Source organism: Sinocyclocheilus anshuiensis, unplaced genomic scaffold, assembly GCF_001515605.1.
Source record: "Sinocyclocheilus anshuiensis isolate Anshui unplaced genomic scaffold, SAMN03320099.WGS_v1.1 scaffold868, whole genome shotgun sequence".
NCBI classification, from domain to species: domain Eukaryota; kingdom Metazoa; phylum Chordata; class Actinopteri; order Cypriniformes; family Cyprinidae; genus Sinocyclocheilus; species Sinocyclocheilus anshuiensis.
The window spans coordinates 52,909-77,041 of NW_015552624.1; the positions used below are offsets into that span (position 1 = coordinate 52,909).

At 38.5% G+C, this 24,133-nt stretch overlaps 2 protein-coding genes across 2 annotated transcripts in view; one reads left to right on the forward strand and one right to left on the reverse strand.

Moving 5' to 3' along the window:
• LOC107666314 (F-box/LRR-repeat protein 20) overlaps positions 1–2,374 on the reverse strand; it is a 16,488-nt gene extending 14,114 nt beyond the window's left edge. The window contains exon 1 of the mRNA XM_016457555.1: positions 2,101–2,374. Within this exon, the coding sequence (XP_016313041.1) occupies positions 2,101–2,142 (42 nt within the window). The 5' untranslated portion in view covers positions 2,143–2,374. The remainder of the gene's footprint in view (positions 1–2,100) is intronic.
• A 2,968-nt stretch (positions 2,375–5,342) lies between these two features.
• LOC107666309 (cyclin-dependent kinase 12-like) overlaps positions 5,343–24,133 on the forward strand; it is a 29,510-nt gene continuing 10,719 nt past the window's right edge. Inside the window, exons 1-14 of the mRNA XM_016457551.1 lie at positions 5,343–7,343; positions 11,610–12,278; positions 12,873–12,894; positions 15,206–15,240; positions 15,731–15,874; positions 18,164–18,303; positions 20,563–20,733; positions 20,943–21,132; positions 22,081–22,137; positions 22,333–22,434; positions 22,533–22,610; positions 22,727–22,843; positions 23,580–23,711; positions 23,971–24,055. Coding sequence (XP_016313037.1) covers positions 6,277–7,343; positions 11,610–12,278; positions 12,873–12,894; positions 15,206–15,240; positions 15,731–15,874; positions 18,164–18,303; positions 20,563–20,733; positions 20,943–21,132; positions 22,081–22,137; positions 22,333–22,434; positions 22,533–22,610; positions 22,727–22,843; positions 23,580–23,711; positions 23,971–24,055 — 3,009 coding nt within the window. The 5' untranslated portion in view covers positions 5,343–6,276. The remainder of the gene's footprint in view (positions 7,344–11,609; positions 12,279–12,872; positions 12,895–15,205; positions 15,241–15,730; positions 15,875–18,163; positions 18,304–20,562; positions 20,734–20,942; positions 21,133–22,080; positions 22,138–22,332; positions 22,435–22,532; positions 22,611–22,726; positions 22,844–23,579; positions 23,712–23,970; positions 24,056–24,133) is intronic.

Sequence of the window (24,133 nt, forward strand, 5' to 3'; positions counted from 1 at the left end):
AACTAGACAGATGTACTGTTACTTCCTCTACAGTCAAAAATCTGGGTGTTATATTAGACAGCAACTTGTCTTTTGAAAATCATATTTCCCATGTTACAAAAACAGCATTCTTCCATCTTAGAAACATTGCCAAGCTACGAAACATGTTACCCGTTTCTGATGCAGAAAAGCTAGTTCATGCATTCATGACCTCTAGACTGGACTATTGTAATGCACTGCTAGCTGGTTGTCCTGCATCTTCAATAAACAATCTACAGGTAGTCCAAAATGCAGCGGCTAGAGTCCTTACCAGGTCAAAATATGATCATATTACCCCAATTTTACAGTCTCTGCACTGGCTACCTATTAACTTCTGTATCAGTTACAAAACAGTATTACTTACATTTCTTGTTATCTCATCTGTTATATTAGCAAACTTCTCATGACAAAAAAGTGACTTCCTTCCTTTTTCATGCCTATGCAATACTGCGACTAGGCCTTGTATCTTAACAAAAATGAACCATAGTAATTATAATTTCCACTTAAATGTCATGGCTATTATTGTAAAGTCATAATTAACTTATGGTTATGGAAGATCCTTCAAATGTTAATAAGAAGGTTTCAGAATATGCATGTTGTTTTTATGGCATTTGTGGCTAGTATATAAGTTATCAATAATGCATGAATTATTAAATCGCAAATGAATTTTTTATGATTATAATTACTTAATGTTTACTTTATCATTCCCATTCTTTTATACTTGGTGCAATATCTCTTTCACATCAGCCATGCTGAAATTGTTATCTTAAAAATTAGAATGGCATACGAAGAGGACAGTTATGTAAAATTATTGGGGATTTAGAAATAATGTCACACCCTGAATGGTTAAAATAGCTTTTAAGGTTACGTCTACTGTGTATAGAGAGTTAAACACCTGTGGTAATGTGGTGGAAACTGGATACCATGGTCAATTTTGTTTAGGATAGATTACATTCAAACATATTACAGGGTAGAGCAACACTGGGGCATTATATAACAAATTAAGCTTTAGTAACTGGTCTACAATGTATTCACTTTGACACTGCATGTCTGAATCTGATCTTTAAGAGCAACTATAGACAAACCCATAGCATATTAAATCATAGCATCAATGCCATGTGGCCCAACATTACGGCTGTGTTTCAAACCTAGTAAGCCGCCTACCTAGGCAGCATCACAGGCGGCCAAAACTGCAGCACGCGCGTAATATGCAGTAGTGATGGGAAGTTCGGTTCTTTTCCGCGAACCGGTTCTTTCGGACAGTTCGATTCAATAAACCGGTTGAAAAAACCGGTTCACCGGTTATTTTACGCTCGACGTAATGACGTAATTGGCGATGACGTAATGGCGTTAAATCGAACGATTCGTTCGCGAACCGGACATCACTAATATGCAGTCTAGATAGTCAGCTCACTAAGTTTTGAGACACTCCCGATGTAAACACAGTTATAACTTGTTTAAACACGGCTGATCTTGCATCTTCGAGGGAAACAACAAACTAGATGTTCGCGTAAACAGGCCCAACTGTTCTCTGTAGTGAGGAGTTGTAATGCGCTTGTGTTTTTACGCGTAAAGGCCCGTGTATACATCCAGCTTTTGTTTTGGCCGGCTGTTTTTCCCCACTTCAGCCTGTGGGCCTACCACCATTATCCGTCTCCTATAATCTTAGCTAACCAGTTTAATTTAGAAAAGCCACCGAAGCGTAGATCGCAACCTACTGTTGCTTCACGCATATAATAAAAACGAAACATTAAAGCACCGTTTGTTGCTCGTTAAGCTTGGAAGAATGGTTGTGTTTATACAATCCAACAAAAAGCAGACTTGACAGGAAACAAAATATAGCGACTTTAAAGAGACATAACGCTGGATTTGATGTTGCCTTTGGTCAACATACACTACCGAATGTGTTTTACAGACTGACAAGTGATTAGACGAGCTGAACTCGTATGTATGACTGCGGAAGCTTGGCCTCTTCTACCGCAACAACACTTCGAATCCTCCGTTATTTAAGCCGTTTAGGAGTAAAAACGCAAGATTATTTACATCGACATGTCAATCTGCAAATAAACAGTGGCTACTCGCCTCAAAGCGACTCCGAGAGACGCCGTTCACCTCCTTACCCATCCCGAACACTACAAAGTCGGTGAACCGGAGAGGAAAAGCGCGTCCGGTTATTAAAAGGTGGCAGATGTGTCGGTGCCGCTGGTTTCTGGCGAGCTCATGCCGTGTTTTCGCTTAATTTCATCGCGTGTGTGTATGGCGAAGATGCAGAAGAGCCCCAGTGGTTGAAGTATGAACGAATCAAGATTATCTCCTGTTGTGTTGCGGATCACCCCCTCCCCTTGAGCATGGCTAGATCTCAGACAGTTTCCCCATCTGTTAACTACACCTTATATTGTTCATAAATATTGCAGCTTTATCTGTCCATACACATTTGTCAGACTGAATGTGTAATGTGGTAGTAACCGCAGTAAAAGTATAAAGTCATTGTCTTTGGAAATTGTTCAACGGTCGAATTTAAGTCATTTATGATCAAATATTACATTTTTAGTTGTCATATTACCAAACTGGAAAAAATATATATATATTTTAAAAATGCGTGAGCTTCATTTCAGATTAATTCAATGTACTATTTATAGTTTTGCACAGAAAGTTTATTTGTTTGACGTGCTGAGGATATTAAAACATTTCTGTGGGTCAGTGTGTGCGAAGTACTTGTAAAAAGTGCCATATTTTGTCGCAATGTTGTATGGAAGGTGTACAGACTGCAAATCATTTGTTTTCATGTTATTGTTATGCTCGTTTCCGGGTTTGGCGAGTCAGCCCCGCCTCCGGCTGTCATAGCCAATAAAAACGCAAAGATGGTGTTCGTCATTTGACGTCATCGTGGCGGTAACACGAGGCAGCGTTTTCCCAAACAAACGAAACAAAGCACCACGATTGCACAAATCAAATTAATGTCATATCAGAGAAACTAAGTTAAGAAAATATTTATTACTATTATATTCACAATTATACATTTCCGCTCTTTACAATGTATTTATTTGCAGAACTGTGAAATGGAAAGCTCTAGTCAACTAAAATCTAGATATTATTTTAGACAAGAATGCCACAGAGAATGACCTCCTGATTGTATGCAACTTCGTGAAGGTCATTTAATGTAACCATCCTAAAGGCACCAATCTAAAATAGATCTGAACTTTGTTTAAAACCCTAATAATCATAAAATACTACCAGTAAAGACTTTAAAATGCATTATGTTTTAGAGAAAAAGGAATAATCAAAAAGTACTTTCATTATTATCAATATTTGTTCTTATATCAAAAAAAGAATACTCCTATTAATACAGAATTAATATTAAAATAACAAAAAATACTTACAATTATATGCCACAAAACTTTGAGCAAGTTTATCAAATCTACATTTGTGTAAAATTACCTATAGGCCTAATTAAAATACACAAAATATGCAAATAATTAACTCATGTGATGTAATGGGGAAACTATTCAGTTCATGATGACCTTTATAGAGTTTTATTTTAAAAACAAAGAAATAAAAAAACATGTAACATAACAGCACTGCATATGATAATTCTTTTGTATTGCCTTTTTTCTAAATAAAACAGAACTCAAAAACATTCATTAAGAACATCATATATATAATAAAAAAAACAGCTCAGACAATACAAACTACCATTACATCATATTAGCCCATATTATGGAAATACAAAATGCTCATCAGTAAAATCCAAACAAAATATTTGCGACTCTAGGATCCAGATAATTATAAAAATGGCTCCCATGTTTAATGAAAAAAAAGTCTGTCTTAGAGTGGATTAGGCATGTGAGGTATTCCAGTGGAATCAGTTCCATCAACACTTTTTGCCAACCTTTCACAGAAGGAGGTTTGTCAATAATCCAATGCAAAAGAATGTTTTTCCGTGCTGCAAAAGTCATAATATTGTAAAGTCTTCTATTAGCCACAGAAGTTAAATTATCACTAGGCAAGCCCAATAACAGTGACAAGGGGTCAAGTTCCAGATTTATACATAGAATCTTTTGCATTTCATGAAGTATGTAATCCAATAATTCTGTACCAAACGACATGACCATAAACAGTGAGTCAATGTGCCAACTTCAGTCTTGCATTTAATGCAAAAAGGGTTAAAGGAATTATTAAAAGCATGTCTACGATTGGGGGATATATGTAATCTATGTAAAGCATATCATAATTCTCAAGAAACTTGTTGTTCTCCTTGTTATCAATGAGTTTAAAAGATTTAACTATAAGGGTCATCTCAGTAAGAAAGACATCAAATCTAGGCAAAGTCTTGAGAAATTATTTTTTGTGAATAAAAAAATTGACATCAAATCTAGGCAAAGTCTTGAGAAATTATTTTTTGTGAATAAAAAAATTGACATCAAATCTAGGCAAAGTCTTGAGAAATTATTTTTTGTGAATAAAAAAATTGACATCAAATCTAGGCAAAGTCTTGAGAAATTATTTTTTGTGAATAAAAAAATTGACAATGTAAAACAAAGAAATTAACAACAAGGCCAATAATCACTGCAGGGAAAGTAAAGAAATCTTCTAAAGTGGAAAATCTTCCACTTAGGACGAGCTGCTCTGCTAGAGACGTGGAAACACGTTCTGACGTCATCTATGCGCGACGTCAACCTACCGAGCTCTTTGGAAAATACACGGATATCGGCAGCAAGTCAACTAAAATTCATATATAAAACCCGGCATACGCTCGCCGCTGGCGAATGCTTACGAAGGTGAAATTATACTGTATTAAATTTAGCTATTGCTCAATGCTAAGTTAACCATAGTTTTTGCATAATTAATTTATTAAACAACGGATGATGTAAATAATGTAGAACTTTAGTTGTTCGGCCCATCAATATATTGTTGTTATAATTTAAAGGACGAATTAAAAATATCTGTATTCGTACGCGATGAGAGTAAAATGGGCATAAACATTTAAAGTGTTCTTGCTTATAGCTAATATGACAGGTTTGTTCAGAAATTATGTAATTAACGTTTAACACGCGAAGAGTCTGTAAATCTACATCTGCCTCAATAAAATAATAAAGTCGGTAATTAATTCGTGTATTGTCTTATATATCATTAAAGTTAAATTATCATTACATAACTGAATAACGTAATAATGCACATTTAAACCAAAATAATTTTGCAAGTTAAGTTCAGCTCAAGTGACGCGCGATTGAAGGCGGGATGTAGTTGCTTGCTTCTGATTGGCTGTCGCTTAGTTACCATGGAGATTGACAGCGATCTTGTTCCCCAGAAACAACGTAAACAAGCGAGTTTATAACTTTATATGTTTCCAGTTTTGTTTTCATACAAAATATTAGAGTATTTATTTGAAAATCCGCTATCAAGGAGGAAACCGGCGACTTAATTCTATACTAAATGGTGTGGGCTGTGGTATTTCCTTTTCCGTGGGACGGGCTAAAACCGCGCATGCGCAGAAGAGGCTGCGCATAATTTCGGCTGTAATGGTGAAGTGAATTCTCTCTGAATTAAGGGCTGTGGAGGGTTTTATATCCACGAACATCGCCCAATTTCTAGGTCTGGTTTCTTCCCAGAGCCGCTTATGTGAACTGGAATCAATTTTAACACATAAATATGTGATCATTTCCGATGAATATGAAACTACAGAGAGTTTACACTCAACATTAAAGCGAATATGTGAACAAGAAGCAAGCGGGTCAAGTTTTATTTTCAGTTATGTGGGACAATATCCCTACACAGCGAGCTTTACTGCTTCAAAGCTCGGAAACCGTGTGCAAGGAGAGCTAAACATCTGTTTAGGCTTTGATATCGAACAAGGATAAACAATCTAAAACAACGACAGCCTGTATTTTTCTTTTCTTTTTGTCTTTTCGAGGGACGCTAGCTTAGCTAAAGCTAGCCGAGAGGCGCGAGCGCAATGAGCTGCTTGAGGCATCCTGGAAACGACCAGTGATGCCATCCTGAAGGACATATCGTTAAAAAACCTTTTTGTTATTGGGTTTATATACTCTTGGATATATTTCAACGCGATTCAGAGAAGCCACGGGACCGGGAATGACTTGTGGATAACCTATGCGCATTAAATCGAGTGCGCATCTTTGTTTCGCTTCACTCCGACTCTTCCGTCTGGCAAGATTTCACACTTTTACCCAACACTGAGCGATTTCTGCTGTTCATGTGCTGTCTTGACCACTTAGGTCCGCGTCTCCGGAGGACAGAGGTATGCCTGGATCAGACCGCCTGCATGGGACCAAGAGGAAGGCTGAATCGCTCTACCATCAGCAGCTGCAGGCGGCCGGCGGCGGGGAAGGTCAGCCTTTGCACGCGGGCTCCGGTAGGCATCCCACCAAGACGACGAGCTCGTCCACTTCTTCCAAGCACAAACGAAACAAGTCCAAACACGAGGCCGAAACCGGCTCCGTGTGCGTTGCCGCTGCGCCTCCAGCAGTGGGCGCCATCAAGCCTCTGGTGGAGTACGACGACATCAGCTCCGACTCGGACACGTTCCTTGACTCCCCCGCCACCGGGACAACGGCGGAGGGCAGGGACGCCGAACGCCTAGAGCGGTCGGACTACGGTGAGGCAGGGGCGGGGGTCGCGAAAGAGAACAGGACTCATAAACACAAGCGCTCCCGGAAGAAGTCCAAAGACCCCCAACGGGCCAGGGAGTCTGCGGAGGGGGCAGAAAGTGGCGGCGGCAAGAAGAGCAGTAAGGACCGGGACAGAGCGTGTAAAGAGAGCCGGAAGAAGGCTAAGGAGAAGACTAGCTCAGCTGCGTGCCTGCTTTCTACATCAATACGCTCAGGTGAGTCAGGAAGCAAAAGGTCCGGCGACTCTCTGTCATCAGGTGCGGTGCAGTCCGCTGTCAGTCTAGGCAGTAGCGCCTCCTCCGCCTCCGCCTCCTCCTCCATCAGTAAGGAAAGTGGCCGCTCATCAAAATCTCGCAAAGACAAGCGGAGGAGCGAGGAGTATGAGGAGGACCGGAGCCATCGGAAGCCCGCCAAAAGCCAGAAGTCGAGCCCTAAAGGGAAGGATCAGTCCAGGAAAAGCGAAGCGGACAGTCCTTCCACTGCGGAACTCGAGAACAGCTACTCCTCCAAGCGCAAAGTTGCGAGCCCGAGTCCGTACCGGGAGCCTCCCAGGCGGAGCAGACAAAGGTCCGAGAGCCCCTATCGGAGGAGGAGGTCTTCAAGCCCCGAGAAGGATGGAAGTCCGTATGAGAGCAGAAAACACTCACCTGGCAGTCCTTACGGCAACCGACGCTCATCCAGCACCAGTCCAGTGTCCAGGTGAGCGAGCACACAAACACACAGATCTGACAGTCCATGTGCTTCAGTCTCTCCAGAGGTTTTTGGACACGTAGGAATATTATTGCATTGTAAATGTCAAACCCAGTGATGCTTATTTTATAAGATAGGATGAATTTGCATACTTGATTTCATGTTACTCTTAAATGTAATTTTTAAAATTAGGTTTAGCATCATTTTTTTGCCAAAACTACAAAAGCAATTAAATAAATCCACTTTAAATGGGACCTCGGTGTCCAGATTATAAAAGTATATAGTAACATTGTGCACATCATATAAGTAGTAATAGGCTGACAGGTAAGTTAACACTAACTGTTTACGGTGTTTACATTGTGCTGAATGATTTTAATTTCTTTTTTTTTTCTTTAAAGTTGTGTTTTATTTTTGGAGTTTTTATTTTATATTTTTTATTTATTTTAATAAATAATTGACCAGTGTTTTCAAAGGGTTGTATTTTAGTTAGTTTTAATTTAATGATTATCTATGTTAGGTGGAAATCATACTGTCCATCAGTGTTTATTATACAAATTATCATTTTAAGCATTACACAAATTTCTATGCTTTATTGAAATGACTTGTTTTTGTCATAACATAACAATTTAATATTTATTGTAGAAGATTAATGTATTTTACTTGTGTAAAAAAAAAAAAAACCGTTTGGACCTGTATAACAGCATACTAATAATGTATAGATAATACCTTAAACTGCAGTATTCATAAGCTATCAGCACAAATCATTTAGTAAGTTACAGTTTATAGCAGCAGATCATGTTATTACTGTGTTATCTGTTAAAAGTAGAGGGGTTTTATATTTATAGTAGGGCTGCACGATAAATCGCATGCGATATTTAACGCGCATCTTATCGGTAAAGCCGGTTCTGTAATCAGCGGTAAATCTCCATCACCTGCGTGCTTTCACATGGAGCAGCATTAATGTGAAAGCCCACAGGTGATGGAGATTTACCGCTGATTACAGAACCGGCTTTACTGACTAGATGCGCGTTAAATATCGCATGCGATTTATCGTGCAGCCCTAATTTATAGCATGATATTCAGTTCCAATGGATTTTAGTTGGACAAATGTATGTATGAAAACTCCGTGCACCAGACAGTCAGCTTTATGGCATTTAAAGTTTCATATTTGCTTATGAAAAAAATGCTGTTGCTCATCACTACAACTAAGATTTTGCACTAACATTTACATGCCATAGCCTAATTCCTGTATTAAAGGTCTATATTTAGTTGGGTTACCCCTCGAATTAATTTACTGATTACCAGCACACACCTTCTACTGTCAGATCAGATTCTGTGCATTGTGTGCACTATGGAAAATATAAGATTTTAATTTTAAGTATTGAAAGAAAAGCGGTTTTTGATGTAAAGGCATTTGACTGCCCACATATGAACAACCCCAGCTTGTTTAGATACTCAAAAATGTGGTGCTTGCCTGCAGTTGAAAGTAAACAGCGAGCACATAATGCATAAATTAACCCAGCGATAACGCCATCTGGAAAACCAGAAGTCACAGCTAATTTTATTAACCAGAAGCTGTTGTGGTGCATGTAGTGTTTCTTTGATCAAAAGGTGTATTGTTTACTGCGGATGTGCAAGATGCATTTGTCTGAACAGCAAGTCAATTAATATTAAAGTTGGCATGAAATGAAAATTCACCCCATCTGTTTTCTAAATGCATGTTTTAGATAACTTTTTTTTTCTTCTTCTTTCTGTTGACATATGCAGGTGATGTGTCTCCAATCATTTAGACTCTTTGAGGATGCAAAATTACTTTGGACACTCATATGGTCGTGATATGATCTCACACTCTGCAGCATCTTTTTTTTTAAACATAAATTAAACACATAACAGAAAATAATAAATCTAAAATGTAGAAACAATCTACTCCACTTTTCTGCAACACTGCAGTCTTAAATTTGTTCTTTTAATTCAGTTACGAGGTCACGCTGTGATGTATCAGTCTTCTATTTATCACACGGCTTCACATGATACAAATTCGCAGGTTAGAGCTCACCAAACTTGAACTTCGGAACACAGCGAAATGTGAAACTTCTTCACAAGAGCTTGCGTTTCTGCTCTCCCACAATCGAACGAAAAGTGTAGCGTGAACATAACTTACAACACCGCTGTTGCAAGGTCATGTTCATCGGCTTCCATTTTTGAGTGCAACACGAACATCTCAAATCTAATCAACAACCGATGCATAAAACTATGTCCCGCTCTACATTTTTTTCTTTTTTGATAATCCTTTACACTCAAATGTATGTCACAATACAAAAGAAAAGATCTGGCGCTACTTCAGTTTCATTGTGACTTTAAGGAAACCCCGTGTAATTAGATTGATGCTTTAAATGGGATGTTTACATTTATTTAGTTGTTTTGAGCAGGTTGACATGACTGATTTGAAAACATTTCTGTTTTTTTCTCCTCCTCAGGCCTTCTCTTCGTTCTCGGAGCCGTTCTCCTCACTACTCCTCTCGCCGCTCCTCTTCCCGTTCTCGCACTAAGAAACATTCTTTGTATTCTGGAGGAGCCAGCAGAGGCTCCTCCCACAGCAGTCGACCAGGCAGCCGCTCCCCTTCGTCTTCACGTTTGCCGATCACCTCCAGCCTGGGGGCCGAGCTGACGCGAAGAAAGAAGGAACGTCAGGCGGCGGCCGCCAAAAACTCCCCCTCCCTCCAACCCAACACGTCCAACGTCTCAAATGCGCCGGTGAAAAACACTGAGGCGCCACCACTAGAGACGGCCCCGCCCCCAGAGCCTCAAAGACCGCCATCTCCACCTCCGAATACTGTTGCGGCGGAGGAGCCCACTGTGGTTCCTCCGCCACCTCTCACATTATCCAGTCCACCTCCGCTGCCTCTCTCATCTCCTCCGCCTCTCCCGGCGAACTCTCCTCCTCCTCTTCCTCTCTCATCCCCCCCACCTCTTCCTCTAAACAGCCCTCCACCTGCTCCTCCACCCTCAGCAACTGCTACGCCTGCTTCTTCTCACACGAAAAGCCCCAAACAGAAACATACGCAAAGTCCCGCACACCTGATTAGGACCTCCACACTTCCACCTCTTCCCCTGCCGCCGGTTCTTCTGGGAGACTGCAGAGACTGCAGAGACCTGATCAGACACACTTTATAGGGAAATACTTAAACATTCTTTACACAAGTACGCGACACACGCGACACAATTTGGCTAATGTATTGCAAATGCACAGTCTGCTCTTGCATTTCTCTGGTGGTCGAGGGTGATAGATTTGATAAAGTTTGTCAATTAACTGGATGTCATCATTTGGATAGCTAGCTGTAAAGAACTTCTAAAGTTGACATTAAATGACGTCACCATATCTATTTTCTGAATGCATTTTTTAAGATCCTATTCTGATTGATTTATCTGTGCATGCGTTCCATTTTGAAAATTTGTTTTGACTTTGTAATGTTTAGTCAAAATTAGAGCCCGACCGATATGGTTTTTTTGGGACCGATATTAGGGAGTAAAAAAAAAGGCCGATATCGATATATCGGCCGATATTCTTTGTGTATATTATAGTACAAGACTCTTTGAGGATGCAAAATTACTTTGGACACTCATATGGTCGTGATATGATCTCACACTCTGCAGCATCTTTTTTTTTAAACATAAATTAAACACATAACAGAAAATAATAAATCTAAAATGTAGAAACAATCTACTCCACTTTTCTGCAACACTGCAGTCTTAAATTTGTTCTTTTAATTCAGTTACGAGGTCACGCTGTGATGTATCAGTCTTCTATTTATCACACGGCTTCACATGATACAAATTCGCAGGTTAGAGCTCACCAAACTTGAACTTCGGAACACAGCGAAATGTGAAACTTCTTCACAAGAGCTTGCGTTTCTGCTCTCCCACAATCGAACGAAAAGTGTAGCGTGAACATAACTTACAACACCGCTGTTGCAAGGTCATGTTCATCGGCTTCCATTTTTGAGTGCAACACGAACATCTCAAATCTAATCAACAACCGATGCATAAAACTATGTCCCGCTCTACATTTTTTTCTTTTTTGATAATCCTTTACACTCAAATGTATGTCACAATACAAAAGAAAAGATCTGGCGCTACTTCAGTTTCATTGTGACTTTAAGGAAACCCCGTGTAATTAGATTGATGCTTTAAATGGGATGTTTACATTTATTTAGTTGTTTTGAGCAGGTTGACATGACTGATTTGAAAACATTTCTGTTTTTTTCTCCTCCTCAGGCCTTCTCTTCGTTCTCGGAGCCGTTCTCCTCACTACTCCTCTCGCCGCTCCTCTTCCCGTTCTCGCACTAAGAAACATTCTTTGTATTCTGGAGGAGCCAGCAGAGGCTCCTCCCACAGCAGTCGACCAGGCAGCCGCTCCCCTTCGTCTTCACGTTTGCCGATCACCTCCAGCCTGGGGGCCGAGCTGACGCGAAGAAAGAAGGAACGTCAGGCGGCGGCCGCCAAAAACTCCCCCTCCCTCCAACCCAACACGTCCAACGTCTCAAATGCGCCGGTGAAAAACACTGAGGCGCCACCACTAGAGACGGCCCCGCCCCCAGAGCCTCAAAGACCGCCATCTCCCCCTCCGAATACTGTTGCGGCGGAGGAGCCCACTGTGGTTCCTCCGCCACCTCTCACATTATCCAGTCCACCTCCGCTGCCTCTCTCATCTCCTCCGCCTCTCCCGGCGAACTCTCCTCCTCCTCTTCCTCTCTCATCCCCCCCACCTCTTCCTCTAAACAGCCCTCCACCTGCTCCTCCACCCTCAGCAACTGCTACGCCTGCTTCTTCTCACACGAAAAGCCCCAAACAGAAACATACGCAAAGTCCCGCACACCTGATTAGGACCTCCACACTTCCACCTCTTCCCCTGCCGCCGGTTCTTCTGGGAGACTGCAGAGACAGGTGAGTCCTGATCAGACACACTTTATAGGGAAATACTTAAACATTCTTTACACAAGTACGCGACACAGACTCAAATATTTGGCTAATGTATTGCAAATGCACAGTCTGCTCTTGCATTTCTCTGGTGGTCGAGGGTGATAGATTTGATAAAGTTTGTCAATTAACTGGATGTCATCATTTGGATAGCTAGCTGTAAAGAACTTCTAAAGTTGACATTAAATGACGTCACCATATCTATTTTCTGAATGCATTTTTTAAGATCCTATTCTGATTGATTTATCTGTGCATGCGTTCCATTTTGAAAATTTGTTTTGACTTTGTAATGTTTAGTCAAAATTAGAGCCCGACCGATATGGTTTTTTTGGGACCGATATTAGGGAGTAAAAAAAAAGGCCGATATCGATATATCGGCCGATATTCTTTGTGTATATTATAGTTCAGTACCAGTCTTCGGTCTTTTCGCTTATTCGGTTCGGTTGCCGAACATTCAGTGCATCCCTAAATATAAATTCACGTCTCACGCACTTTAATGCCCTTTGATTGTAACGTGTACGTTCCCTTGGAACTGGAATCATGGCGGAATATCACGTGAAGTCCACTTCGCAGGGCACTTGCGGTCGAATAAGACCATGCTTGAATGCTGCTGCCTGAACAAGAGACCTCCTTATTGAAGTGAAAGTGTTGACTGGTGTCACTATCTCGCAAACGCGCCGGCTGATCTCCACCAAATTCAGGGGATCCCTTCAGCTTGAGGAGCCCTCTCAAACGCCATCCTCCGCACGTCGGTAGCCCCCCCGGGATCGCTTGATCATTCGGCGCCGGACCGCGAATTTAACCACCCGTAACTCCCGAACCCCGGGGGCTATCGACGCGGGGGGGGTCTCATTCGAAAGCGGGCCTCTAGACGTACACTCGATTCGTGTTCGAGAGGGTTCCTCGAGCTGAAGGGATCCCATCGGCAAAACGATATATCGGTCGGGCTCTAGTCAATGTCTTAACTCAGTCTTCTGTTGAAATGATAGACTTCTTTTTAGTTATGTATGCCAGACTTCTCCAGTCATTTAGTGTGCTTAAACTCGTATTTAACTCTCATTTTGGGTTATTATCATTATTGACTAATACGAAAACTTTTAAAAACATACTTGTAAGAAAATTTTAATGCATAAATAACTTGTAATACATTGGTAACTAAGTGAAATAAGTTAAAGCACTAAAATGTACAGAAAATAAAAACTAGAACTGAAACAATAAGTTGAATAGTAGAATTTAAAAATGAATAAATAAAGATTTTTATAAAATTAATAAAAACATTTCATAAAAATAAAAAAACATAAAACAATTATTCAAAATAACTAATATTCAGAATTAAAAATATAAATAAAAGCTAAAATTCAGCTAGAATTTTATAATAAATACAACATATTAAAATTATGGTAGTATATAAAAAATACTAAAATAACTGATATAGAAGTAAAGCATTTCAGCACAACTTTAATCAGTTTGCTCATTCTCTACAAATTGACCTTAAAAAAAGAGTTTATGCTAAAGTCCCTTGTGGAAGCACTGATTATGCAACTCTACTTGTGTTGCACTTTGTTTTTTGATATGGTTCGAAATGCAATAATGCAGGAAATCAAGCTTAGCTTAGCATGGCTTGATGCTTTTGCGTTCACATACTTGCATTCGGTAAGTTTTGGGCCTGAGACCTTGTTTTGGTCTCACATCAGGTGCTATTTTGCCATGCTCTTCAGGTTTAATGTCACAGAATATTAATAGTCATAATTATTTTTCAGTGGTGTAAACATATTTTATCATTCATTTTATAAAACTTTTTTCTGTGTTTTACTTTGTGTTAAAGTTATGTTTAAATTTAATGTGCTTCTGATATTTGGTTATCTAATGCAACAACAATCATATATTTTAAACATTGTATAGTAGGGCTGTCGCGGTGAGGGAATTTCCCTTGCGGTAATTTTGAGTGGCTCCATACCGCGGTATGCGGTATTATCGCCATATATATATATATATATATATATATATATATATAATCATAATCTGTGTGTTTATGTGTTACGATATAACTAACGAGGTCATATTCAGAAGACAATGAAACCGAAACCAAATAGCGTTGAAACAGGAAGTGAAGTAAACAGAAGAGAATGACAAAATAACGGTCCACATAACAGAACATAAATAGATGCATGTGGGCATGTTTGGGCTGTAGGGAGTGTAAGCTGAGAACAGGCTGTTATTTCCTCACGGTGTCTGGTTGCACTAAATGCAAATAGCTTTGTTGACAAAAGCTGTTGTCATTAACTACACCCAACATTACGCAGACTATTCACTGTTAGTGTGCATAGCTTATTTCTTCTGTTTACATTTTGTGTGAATTCCATGTAACAGCATTTGCTTTTTTTTTTTACTAGAAGCTATTTATCGCTAGTTATGCCTGTAAATAGCATTGTATGCACCGTTATTTATACTTACTATAAATAGCAACTACTTGGTGTTACTTTCTTTTAGTGTAAATATTCACTGCTCTAATTTCCCTGCCAAAAACCTTACATGATGGAATGTGTAACTAAATAGCCAGAACATGTGAGTAGTGCTTATCTGTGCAGAATGCACCACCATGAATTTGGCTTTTCCACAATTTCCCATGTTTCTATATATTGGCGTCTAGATTTGTTCAAATCCCTAACACTTGTATTAGTTATAAATACAGTTTTATATAATATGAATGTCTGTTGCATGACATGTTGCAGTCTAAGAGACCCAATTCTGGTCACAAGTCGAGGCAAAATGTGTAGTTACTGTGTTTTAGAGAAATAAAGAAACATCCAGTTCACTTGTTGAAAAAAAATTCTGACATTTACTGCGTAGGGTTATTCCACGTTTTATTCCACATTCACCTCTTACTTTCTCAGTTATTTTTAGCTAGAGTTGTGAGGCAAAAAAAAAGGCACGGTAGGTGATTTGGTTCAAAAAAATTTTTTGTTATGCTGGTTGAAATTCTTTTCACATCCCGATAGCAATCAATAAGTTATGTGGTCTAAATTTATTTATATGTATTTGTATCATCTGAGTAAGGCGTAGAACCATAAAATGTTCATCCAATCATATCCCTTGGTCCGAGGACCATGATAGGCTGTCCTACCTGCCTGTCAACGTATGTATTTGCATACCTCTGTGCACCCTGTTTGCACAGACATGATACATCATCAGCGAGAATGGAAGGCATTATTATTGTAATATTATGCGCTTTGTACTGTAATGTTTTCTCACCGGTGAATGAGACATGAGGTAATCTGACAGCGTTGCATTCCCTCCACCAAGGCGTAAATATATTTTAATCATGACAACTCTCTGAAGATTTTAGCATGGTGATGGATATGACAATGTTAATGTATTTGGTCTTGGCGGAATAGATCTGCTACGCTGCTGCTGAACAGGGAAAAGGAAAAAGAAATCAGGACACGCCTTCTCAGTGAGTTGCCCCTCCCTCCAGTTCTCCATGGAGGAGACCCCTCCCCTCCACAGTCCCCTGCTCGAGAATCCCCACTGCTTCTGCAACCAACCTTCAAGAAGAGACCAAAGTAAGTGCCACTGCGGTCATCAATCAGGGCAATTCTCAAGATGATTGTGTGACATTAATAGTGTTCATTTAGTTAACCAAAAGTGTGACAAAATGTTCATTGACAAGCTTTTTTCCCATGACTAAGATTAGACGACAATACGGTCAATAAACGAAAACTGTGACTATATCAACATGCAATATCATTGACGATAAGAGACAAAACTAAAATGTATTTTTAAAAAATAAGAACTATACCAAAATTTCTTTTAATTTTCGTCAAAAAAAAAACTAACTACACAGAATATTATTGCGGACTGCTGTATATGCCGCTACTACACGAGCTTTCATGTGTGCGCTTGGCAGATATCAGGAGTTCAAATCCACCAATCAGAGCTTCTCTGTTAAAAGCATAAATTTTCTGCACGGAGTTTTGCTTTTTTTTGCAATCTGGCAACCATTATACATGCACTTGTTCTTTCTTTATTGCGGAAGCGTCAATGATGATCTGAAAACACAGACAAACAAGTAAGCTGAAGTTAAGCGCTCTCCATGTGAGATGTTCAGCTTAAATGAAAGTGTCATTCAGCCAGTCTGTGTTCTGTCATGAGATCTCGACTATTTTGTTTGTGATTGCGATCGCTGAATAAATGCACTTACTCAACCGCTGTTGTTTTATTAGAGAAACATTATTGCAATTTGGAATTATTGGAATTACTGTTAAGAATTTTACTGTTGAAGTTTTTTTTTGTTTGTTTTTGCCAGTTTTCATAAGGGAGAAAGAGAGAGTGCATTGATATTTTGATATTAGTCAAATATCAATTAGATTGAGTCTTTGATATTTATTAATTTATATATTAAATAGACTATAATAAATCAGTACACTAGATGAGGTAAAATAAACCATGTGTATGAATCCACATTCTATTGGTTTGTGCTTATTGGTGAAAGTGCAATACCTGAAATATAAAAATAAATTTCTCAAATGATAATCTTTTCGATTATAATTGAGCAAAAACCTTTTTTTTTTAGCAGCTTAACTATTATACAGCATGATGAAAATGTGACAGTTTTCATTGACTAAAACTAGACTAAAATGCTCAGACATTTAGTCGACTAAAATTTGACTAAACAAAAACAGGACAAGCTTGACTAAATATGATAATAACTAAAAAGTACATTTGACACCATGACTAAAACTAATTTTAAAGACTAAGACTAAATTAAAAATGGCTGACAAAATTAGCACTAGATAATAACATTCTGCTACACTAATGTTCAACAGTTTGGGGTTGGAAGGATTTTGTTTTTGAAAGAAGTCTCTTATGCTCACCAAGACTGCATTTATTTGATCAAAAATACAGTAAAAACAATAATATTTAAAAATATTATTGCAATTTAAAGTAACCTCTTTCTATTTGAAAATGTTTTAAAATGTACAGGGTTTCTGAGGGTCTTAAAAAGTCTTAATTAGCCCTTCCACAGATTAAGGCCTTAAAAAGGTTTTAAATCAAAGCAGAACGTCTTAAATTCATAAAGTCACGGCATTAAATGTTTCATGCATTGTTAAAAATTAATATTGTCCTCAGTATTTTTGTTTGTTGTCCAGTTCTTAAATCAAGATATATTTACTTGTGCAGGAAAATAAAGATAATAAAGAATTCTTGTTTTCTGAGAAACCAAGCAAAATTAAGTGAGTTTATCCTTAAAACAAGAACAGATCTGCCAGTTGAATTTAGTAGATTTTTCTGACTCCATTTGCAGATATTTTTCTTTTTTACCCTAAACTCACTTCATTTTGATAAATTTCTCATAAAATAAGACTTATTTAATTTAGCATCTCCAGTAAATTTGACATTTGCACTGGAAAACAAGACAAAAATACTAAGGAAGAGCATTATTTTTTGGCAGTGTGATCAGAAGGTACAGTAAAGGTTATTTCCATTTTCTAGTGGTTGTGAGCAGAGCAGTTCAAGCCTAAAGCTTTTTTTTATTTTTTAGATTGTATTTTAAAACATTGAAGTGTTGCTAATAGAACGCATTGTGCATTTAGAGAACATACTTTTGATCAAATTAATGTGTCCTTTGCTGAATAAAAGTATTAATGTCTCTTTTGAACCCAAACTTTTGAATGGCAATGTATGTTTTTTTTTATTATTGGTAAGGGTTGAGAGAAATCCTTAACACAGTTATTACTTTAGTCATGGGATGCTCGAATGCTTCATTAGGTTTTGAAAATTGGCAGAATGAGAGAAAGTGACTTGGAAAAATTGCAAAGTTTTTTTCTCAAGTGTCTGTCAAATGTGTGCAGGATTTGCTGTCCTAGATATGGAGAGAGGAAGCAGACTCAAATTGACTGGGGCAAGCGCTGTGTGGATAAGTTTGACATCATCGGCATCATTGGAGAAGGAACCTACGGTCAGGTGTACAAAGCAAAGGACAAAGACACAGGTGTGTTGTTTAAAGGGGATGAATACGAGGGTGTGGAAATGTTATAATCCACTCCAAAATGTTTGTTTGTTCCTTAAAATAGAAATCATTTTGTAACATTGTAAATGTCTTTACTTTTACTTTTGGTCAATTAAATGCATCCTTGCTGAATAAAAGTGTTAATTTCTTTCAAAAGAATAATTCTTACCCCAAACATTTGAACGGTAGTTTGTTTGCATTGCTTTAAATGCAGAATGATGTGCTCTTAAAGGGGTCATATGATGCTATTTTAAAGATCATTATTTTGTGTATTTGGTGTAACAATATGTTGACATGCTTTAATGTTCAAAAAACACATTATTTTTCAAATACTGTACATTATTGTAGGTCCTCTATGCCCCGCCTCTCTCAAACGCGTCGTTTTCTACGTTGAAATTAATACATGGAAGAAAAAATGTGTGAATATTCCTTTAAAAAAAAAAAAAATTATATAATAATTGTATTATTTTTTCTACAATTAAGTGATTAATCTGGTTGTAATATTTATTTTTATCATTTAATTGTTTTATTCAAATTTGATAGAAAATTGAATATTTAAAGATGTACGTTATACTGTACAAATGTAATACAAGAGTAATATATTTCTGTTACATGTTAAACTGCACTTTTATTTTGACAGGTTGCCATGAAGTTTCTGTGTGTATACAGTATGATGATGCTAGTTTTCTCAAATGAAATGGTAAAATTCTCACGAAGTGACTCTCACAGCAGCTCTGGAGATTAAGTTTTTGTGTTCATGTCGTCATATAGTGAGACGCAGAGGCCGAAAATCACAGCGAGTGTCACGCGTGCTTCAGTATTTGTGTAGTAAAAAAAAAACGTGTTTCAGCCATTCATACATACAGAGGCAAGCTTAACATGCAGGATTCATATTTAAACCGTCTTTTTGCATTTTAATATTCACTGACACTAGTTCATATCGCAATTCGAATTAAGTGGCAGTGGCTACTTTTTGATTTATTCGTCAATTCCGTGGCATTCCGTGCTATAGAGTAAATTACGTTTTTATGAATGGACTTCACTGACACTAGTTCATATCGCAATTCGAATTAAGTGGCAGTGGCTACTTTTTGATTTATTCGTCAATTCCGTGGCATTCCGTGCTATAGAGTAAATTACGTTTTTATGAATGGACTCCACGATCCCGTCCTCGTTTTCGCAAAAACCATATGGCCCTAGAAATGTAACCACACTTCAGAACATTTCAGCTTGCCCTGTGTGTTTGTTTGAACGAGTTGCAGGGGTGACATCACGTCACTGTGTCTCTCTTTCTCTCTCTGTAGCGTATGCGCCCAGATGCGTTCTCAGGTACCGAAATTTGGCACCGATTGATTTAACGTGAATCGGTACTCGGTAGTACCGACGCAATACGGTCGGTACCCTTAAAAGTACCGAGTTCGGTACCCAACCCTACACATGACGCGGTACTCTACACGGCGCAAAACTCTGCATTTGAACAGTCAATAGCAAATACTTAATCTATTAAGAAAACATACTTACCAGTAGCTGATTCAGAATAAGTGCCAGACTGTCATAGCAAAGTCAAAATTGACCCTTTTTTTTTTAAATAGCCTTTGCACAGCCAGCCTTGTAGACTACTCTCCTAGGTTCACATAAAATGCGTTGCACAAATTCGAACATCTGGGTTGTGCTGCTCTGTTTTAAATAAATCTTAACCAATGATTCCTCTTTGCATCTACTTCCGGAAGGCCAAATAAAGTGCTTTTGCTTTCGCACTGAAATACACAGCGTCTCCCTGACATGGCTGCATCAACACTACTGCGGTTCCTGAAACCACGCCTTCTTTCTTTGCGTGCACATTTGGGTGGCATTATGCAAATATTTCCACATCGTGAGGTAGAGATGTGGGGGCGTGTTTGAATGAGGCGTTTTAGCCCGGTCTGGATCAGCCTTCTCTTTCAGATAGAATAAGTCCTTTTGTGGGAGACTTTGAGCTTTGTAACTGCAGATCTTATACATGCACAAATAGCTGCATAACACACTAAAGAAAAGGAAAAATAGAAATCGCATCATATGACCACTTTAATTAGAAAAGCTGTGCTTACCTTATCATTCTCAGTAATCACACCATTATTTTTGCCAATGCAAAAACCCAACTCTGTGGGGCTACTTTTAACACTTAAATCAATGTGTTTTCAGTCATGTTTTTGAGAAGAGAAGACGTGTTGACAGCATTTTGTTGTTTTTTTGTTTCTAAAGGAGAGCTGGTGGCATTGAAGAAGGTGAGATTGGATAACGAAAAGGAGGGTTTCCCCATCACTGCCATCAGAGAGATCAAGATCCTGAGACAACTCAACCATCGCAGCGTCGTCAACATGAAAGAAATTGTCACTGATAAACAAGACGCTCTTGACTTCAAAAAGGATAAAGGTTTGTTTAAATGCATTTGCATGTTTATACTTAAATATTTATTTTGCATGTGCAGTTTTTTTTAGTAGTGAACACAGTCTCCTCTTAAGAGTTTGTGGCATATTTGTGGCCCTCTCAAATTCCCTGAAACGTCTTCATTTTCTGCCTGCACACACTCATTTTCTAAGCCTACCTCTATGTATTAACATGTATGTATTTTTTGGCATTAGGTGCATTTTACCTGGTGTTTGAGTACATGGACCATGACCTGATGGGGCTGTTGGAATCGGGGCTGGTGTCTTTCTCCCAAGAGCATGTGCAGAGCTTCATGCGTCAGCTGATGGAGGGATTAGATTATTGCCACAAAAAGAACTTTCTACACCGAGACATCAAGTGCTCTAATATCCTGCTAAATAACAGGTACCAGTTTGTGTTTTTAAACATTGCATGATGACGGTCTCTTATTAGTGTCATAGAGATTTACATGTTGTTTGTTCAGCTACACTGCCATTAAATTTTATTTAAGAAATTAATCATTTTATTCTGCAAGGATGCATTAAAGTGACAGTAGACATTTATATATATTCTTAACTAACCTTGTGCTCTCTGAAATAAACGCTTGAGTCAATTCAATTTTTCATACTTTTTTTTTTTGTTTGTTTTTTGTTTAAAGGGGGTCATATGATGCGATTTCAAGTTTTCCTTTCTCTTTGAAGTGTTACAAGCTGATTGTGCATAGATAAGATCCCTGAAGTTGCAAAGACTAAAGTCTCAAAACCAAAGAGATATTCTTTATCAAATTTAAGACTGCCACACCCCCCTAAAACGGCTCGTTCTAACACGCCCCCACATATCTACATCACTATGTGGAAATATTTGCATAATGCGCCCGCGATTATGGTAAGGGGCGTTACATTTCCGACGAGTGCTTGCGGTGTTCGGCCAATCACAATGCACTGGGTCAGCTGGCCAATCAGAGCAGACTGCACTTGTCGGAAGGAGGGACTTTGTAGAAAACGAAGCGTTTGAGAGAGGCGGGGCATAGAGGACCTACAATAATGTACAGTATTTGAAAAATAATGTGTTTTTTTAACATTAAAGCATGTCAACATATTCTGTTACACCAAATACACAAAATAATGATCTTTAAAAAAGCATCATATGACCCCTTTAAATCAGTGATGTTATGTACTGGCATTTAAGTAATACTTGCAAATACCTGCATTTTGCGTTAAAATGATGAAATGTGGCCCTGTTTACAAAATAGTGTTAAATAATATATTATGCAAGATTTAGAGCTTTTGGAAATTGCATTCCATTCGCCCTACTTTTTTTTATGTTTTTTTTTTTTTTTTCTCGTTTATACAGTGGTCAGATAAACCTTGCCGATTTTGGTTTGGCTCGTCTTTATAACTCTGAGGAAAGGTAAGTAAATGTTGGGTTTTTCGATCTTACTGTAGGTTGTGCTAAATAAAAAGATTTTTGTTTGAACTATGGCAAACATGGGACACAAATTTCAGCTTTAAAGTTTCTGTAGATTTCATGTGATTTCAGAAACAGGAAACATGATTGGTATTGAAAAGCTTTGGCGTATAACACTAACATGATGGTCATTCCCAGTCGGCCGTACACTAATAAGGTGATCACACTGTGGTACCGCCCACCTGAGCTGCTACTGGGAGAGGAGAGATACTCACCTGCTATTGATGTCTGGAGTTGCGGGTAAGATGTCCTGTCGGTTTCCCATCTCACTACATTTACACACCAACTGCTGTTCATGTAAAAATGTTGTTTGGGTTTCTTTTTGCTGTTGTGTAAAGGTGTATTTTGGGAGAACTCTTCACTAAGAAACCAATTTTCCAGGCCAACCAAGAGCTTCTACAGCTTGAGCTGATCAGGTACGTTTCTCACAATCTCTGAATGCGCATGTAGTGTTGCTCTAATGCTGAGGGACGGGAAAGGACTTTGTGAAATGCTGTTACACTCCATCTGTTTTGTATTTTGTTTTGGTCAGTCGTTTGTGCGGGAGTCCGTGTCCTGCTGCATGGCCAGATGTAATTAAGCTGCCGTACTTTAATACCATGAGACCCAAGAAACAATACAGACGACGCTTACGGGAGGAATTCGCTTTGTAAGTTCAACCTGATTTTTGAAATGCTTCCATCATTCTCTGACAGATTTTAATCTTTGTTGAAAGAAGTCTCACACTCTGAGACTGCATTTATTTGATCTAATGCAGTAAAAACAGTAATATTGTGAAATATTGTTACAATTTAAAATGACCGTTTTCTATTTTAATATATTTTAGAATGTAATTTATTCCTGTGATGCAAAGCTGAATTTTCAGCATCATTACTCTGAAAACAGTCTCCAGTGTCACATGATCCTTCAGAAATCATTCTAATATGCTGATTTGCTGCTCAACCAACATTTCTTCATTCAAAAATAACATATTTTTATGGAAACCATGATACATTTTATTTTTTTCAGGATGATTTGTTGAATAGAAAGGTTGAAATAACAGCAATTAATTGAAATGAAAATGTTTTGGAACATTTATACATGTCTTCACTGTCACTTTTGATAAATTTAATGCATCTTTCCTGGACAAAAGTATTAACTTCTTTCAAAAACAAACAAACAAAATCTTACTCACCCCAAACCTTTGCATGGTATAATAAAAAAATCATTTAGGTTGTGCGTGATTTTTTTGCCATGGTTATGCTCCTGAATATTAAAAATGTATACCTCTAATGCAGTGTAAGTTGTTTTGGATATGTCTGCTAAATGCATAAATGTATTTATCTTTTTATTAGTGTTTATGGTTTATGGTACTTCCTGTATAATCACAATGTCACTCTCTCTAGTCTGCCCACCTTTGCTCTTGACCTGCTGGACCACATGTTGACGCTGGACCCCTCGAGGCGCTGCACAGCCGAACAGGCCCTGGCGAGCCAGTTTCTGTGTGACGTGGAGCCCAACAAGATGCCGCCACCTGAGTCAGTGCACACATAAACGCATCTTACGTGATTTAAATCGTTTTTATGATGTCAGTGACACTACATTTGTGAAACACTTATTACTCCATCACATTTTGTCATTTAGTTTTAAAATGCAGCTGCAATTAAATGTTGTTAGGCTATAGAATATAATGAGATTTAACTCCGTAATAATGACCAGCTGATTATATGACAGTTTATACTTGTAAATACACATTCGTGATAGGTTTTTTTGTAATTATGTGGCCTTTCTTTTTAGTTTGCCTCATTGGCAAGACTGTCATGAGCTTTGGAGCAAGAAGCGGCGGCGGCAGAGACAAAGCGGAGTGCCTGAGGATTTCCCTGTTGCCAAAGTTCCCCGAAAGGAACCCGCAGGACCTTCAGGAGGGGAGAACAGCCGCCCGCCGCCGAGTCCACCCCCA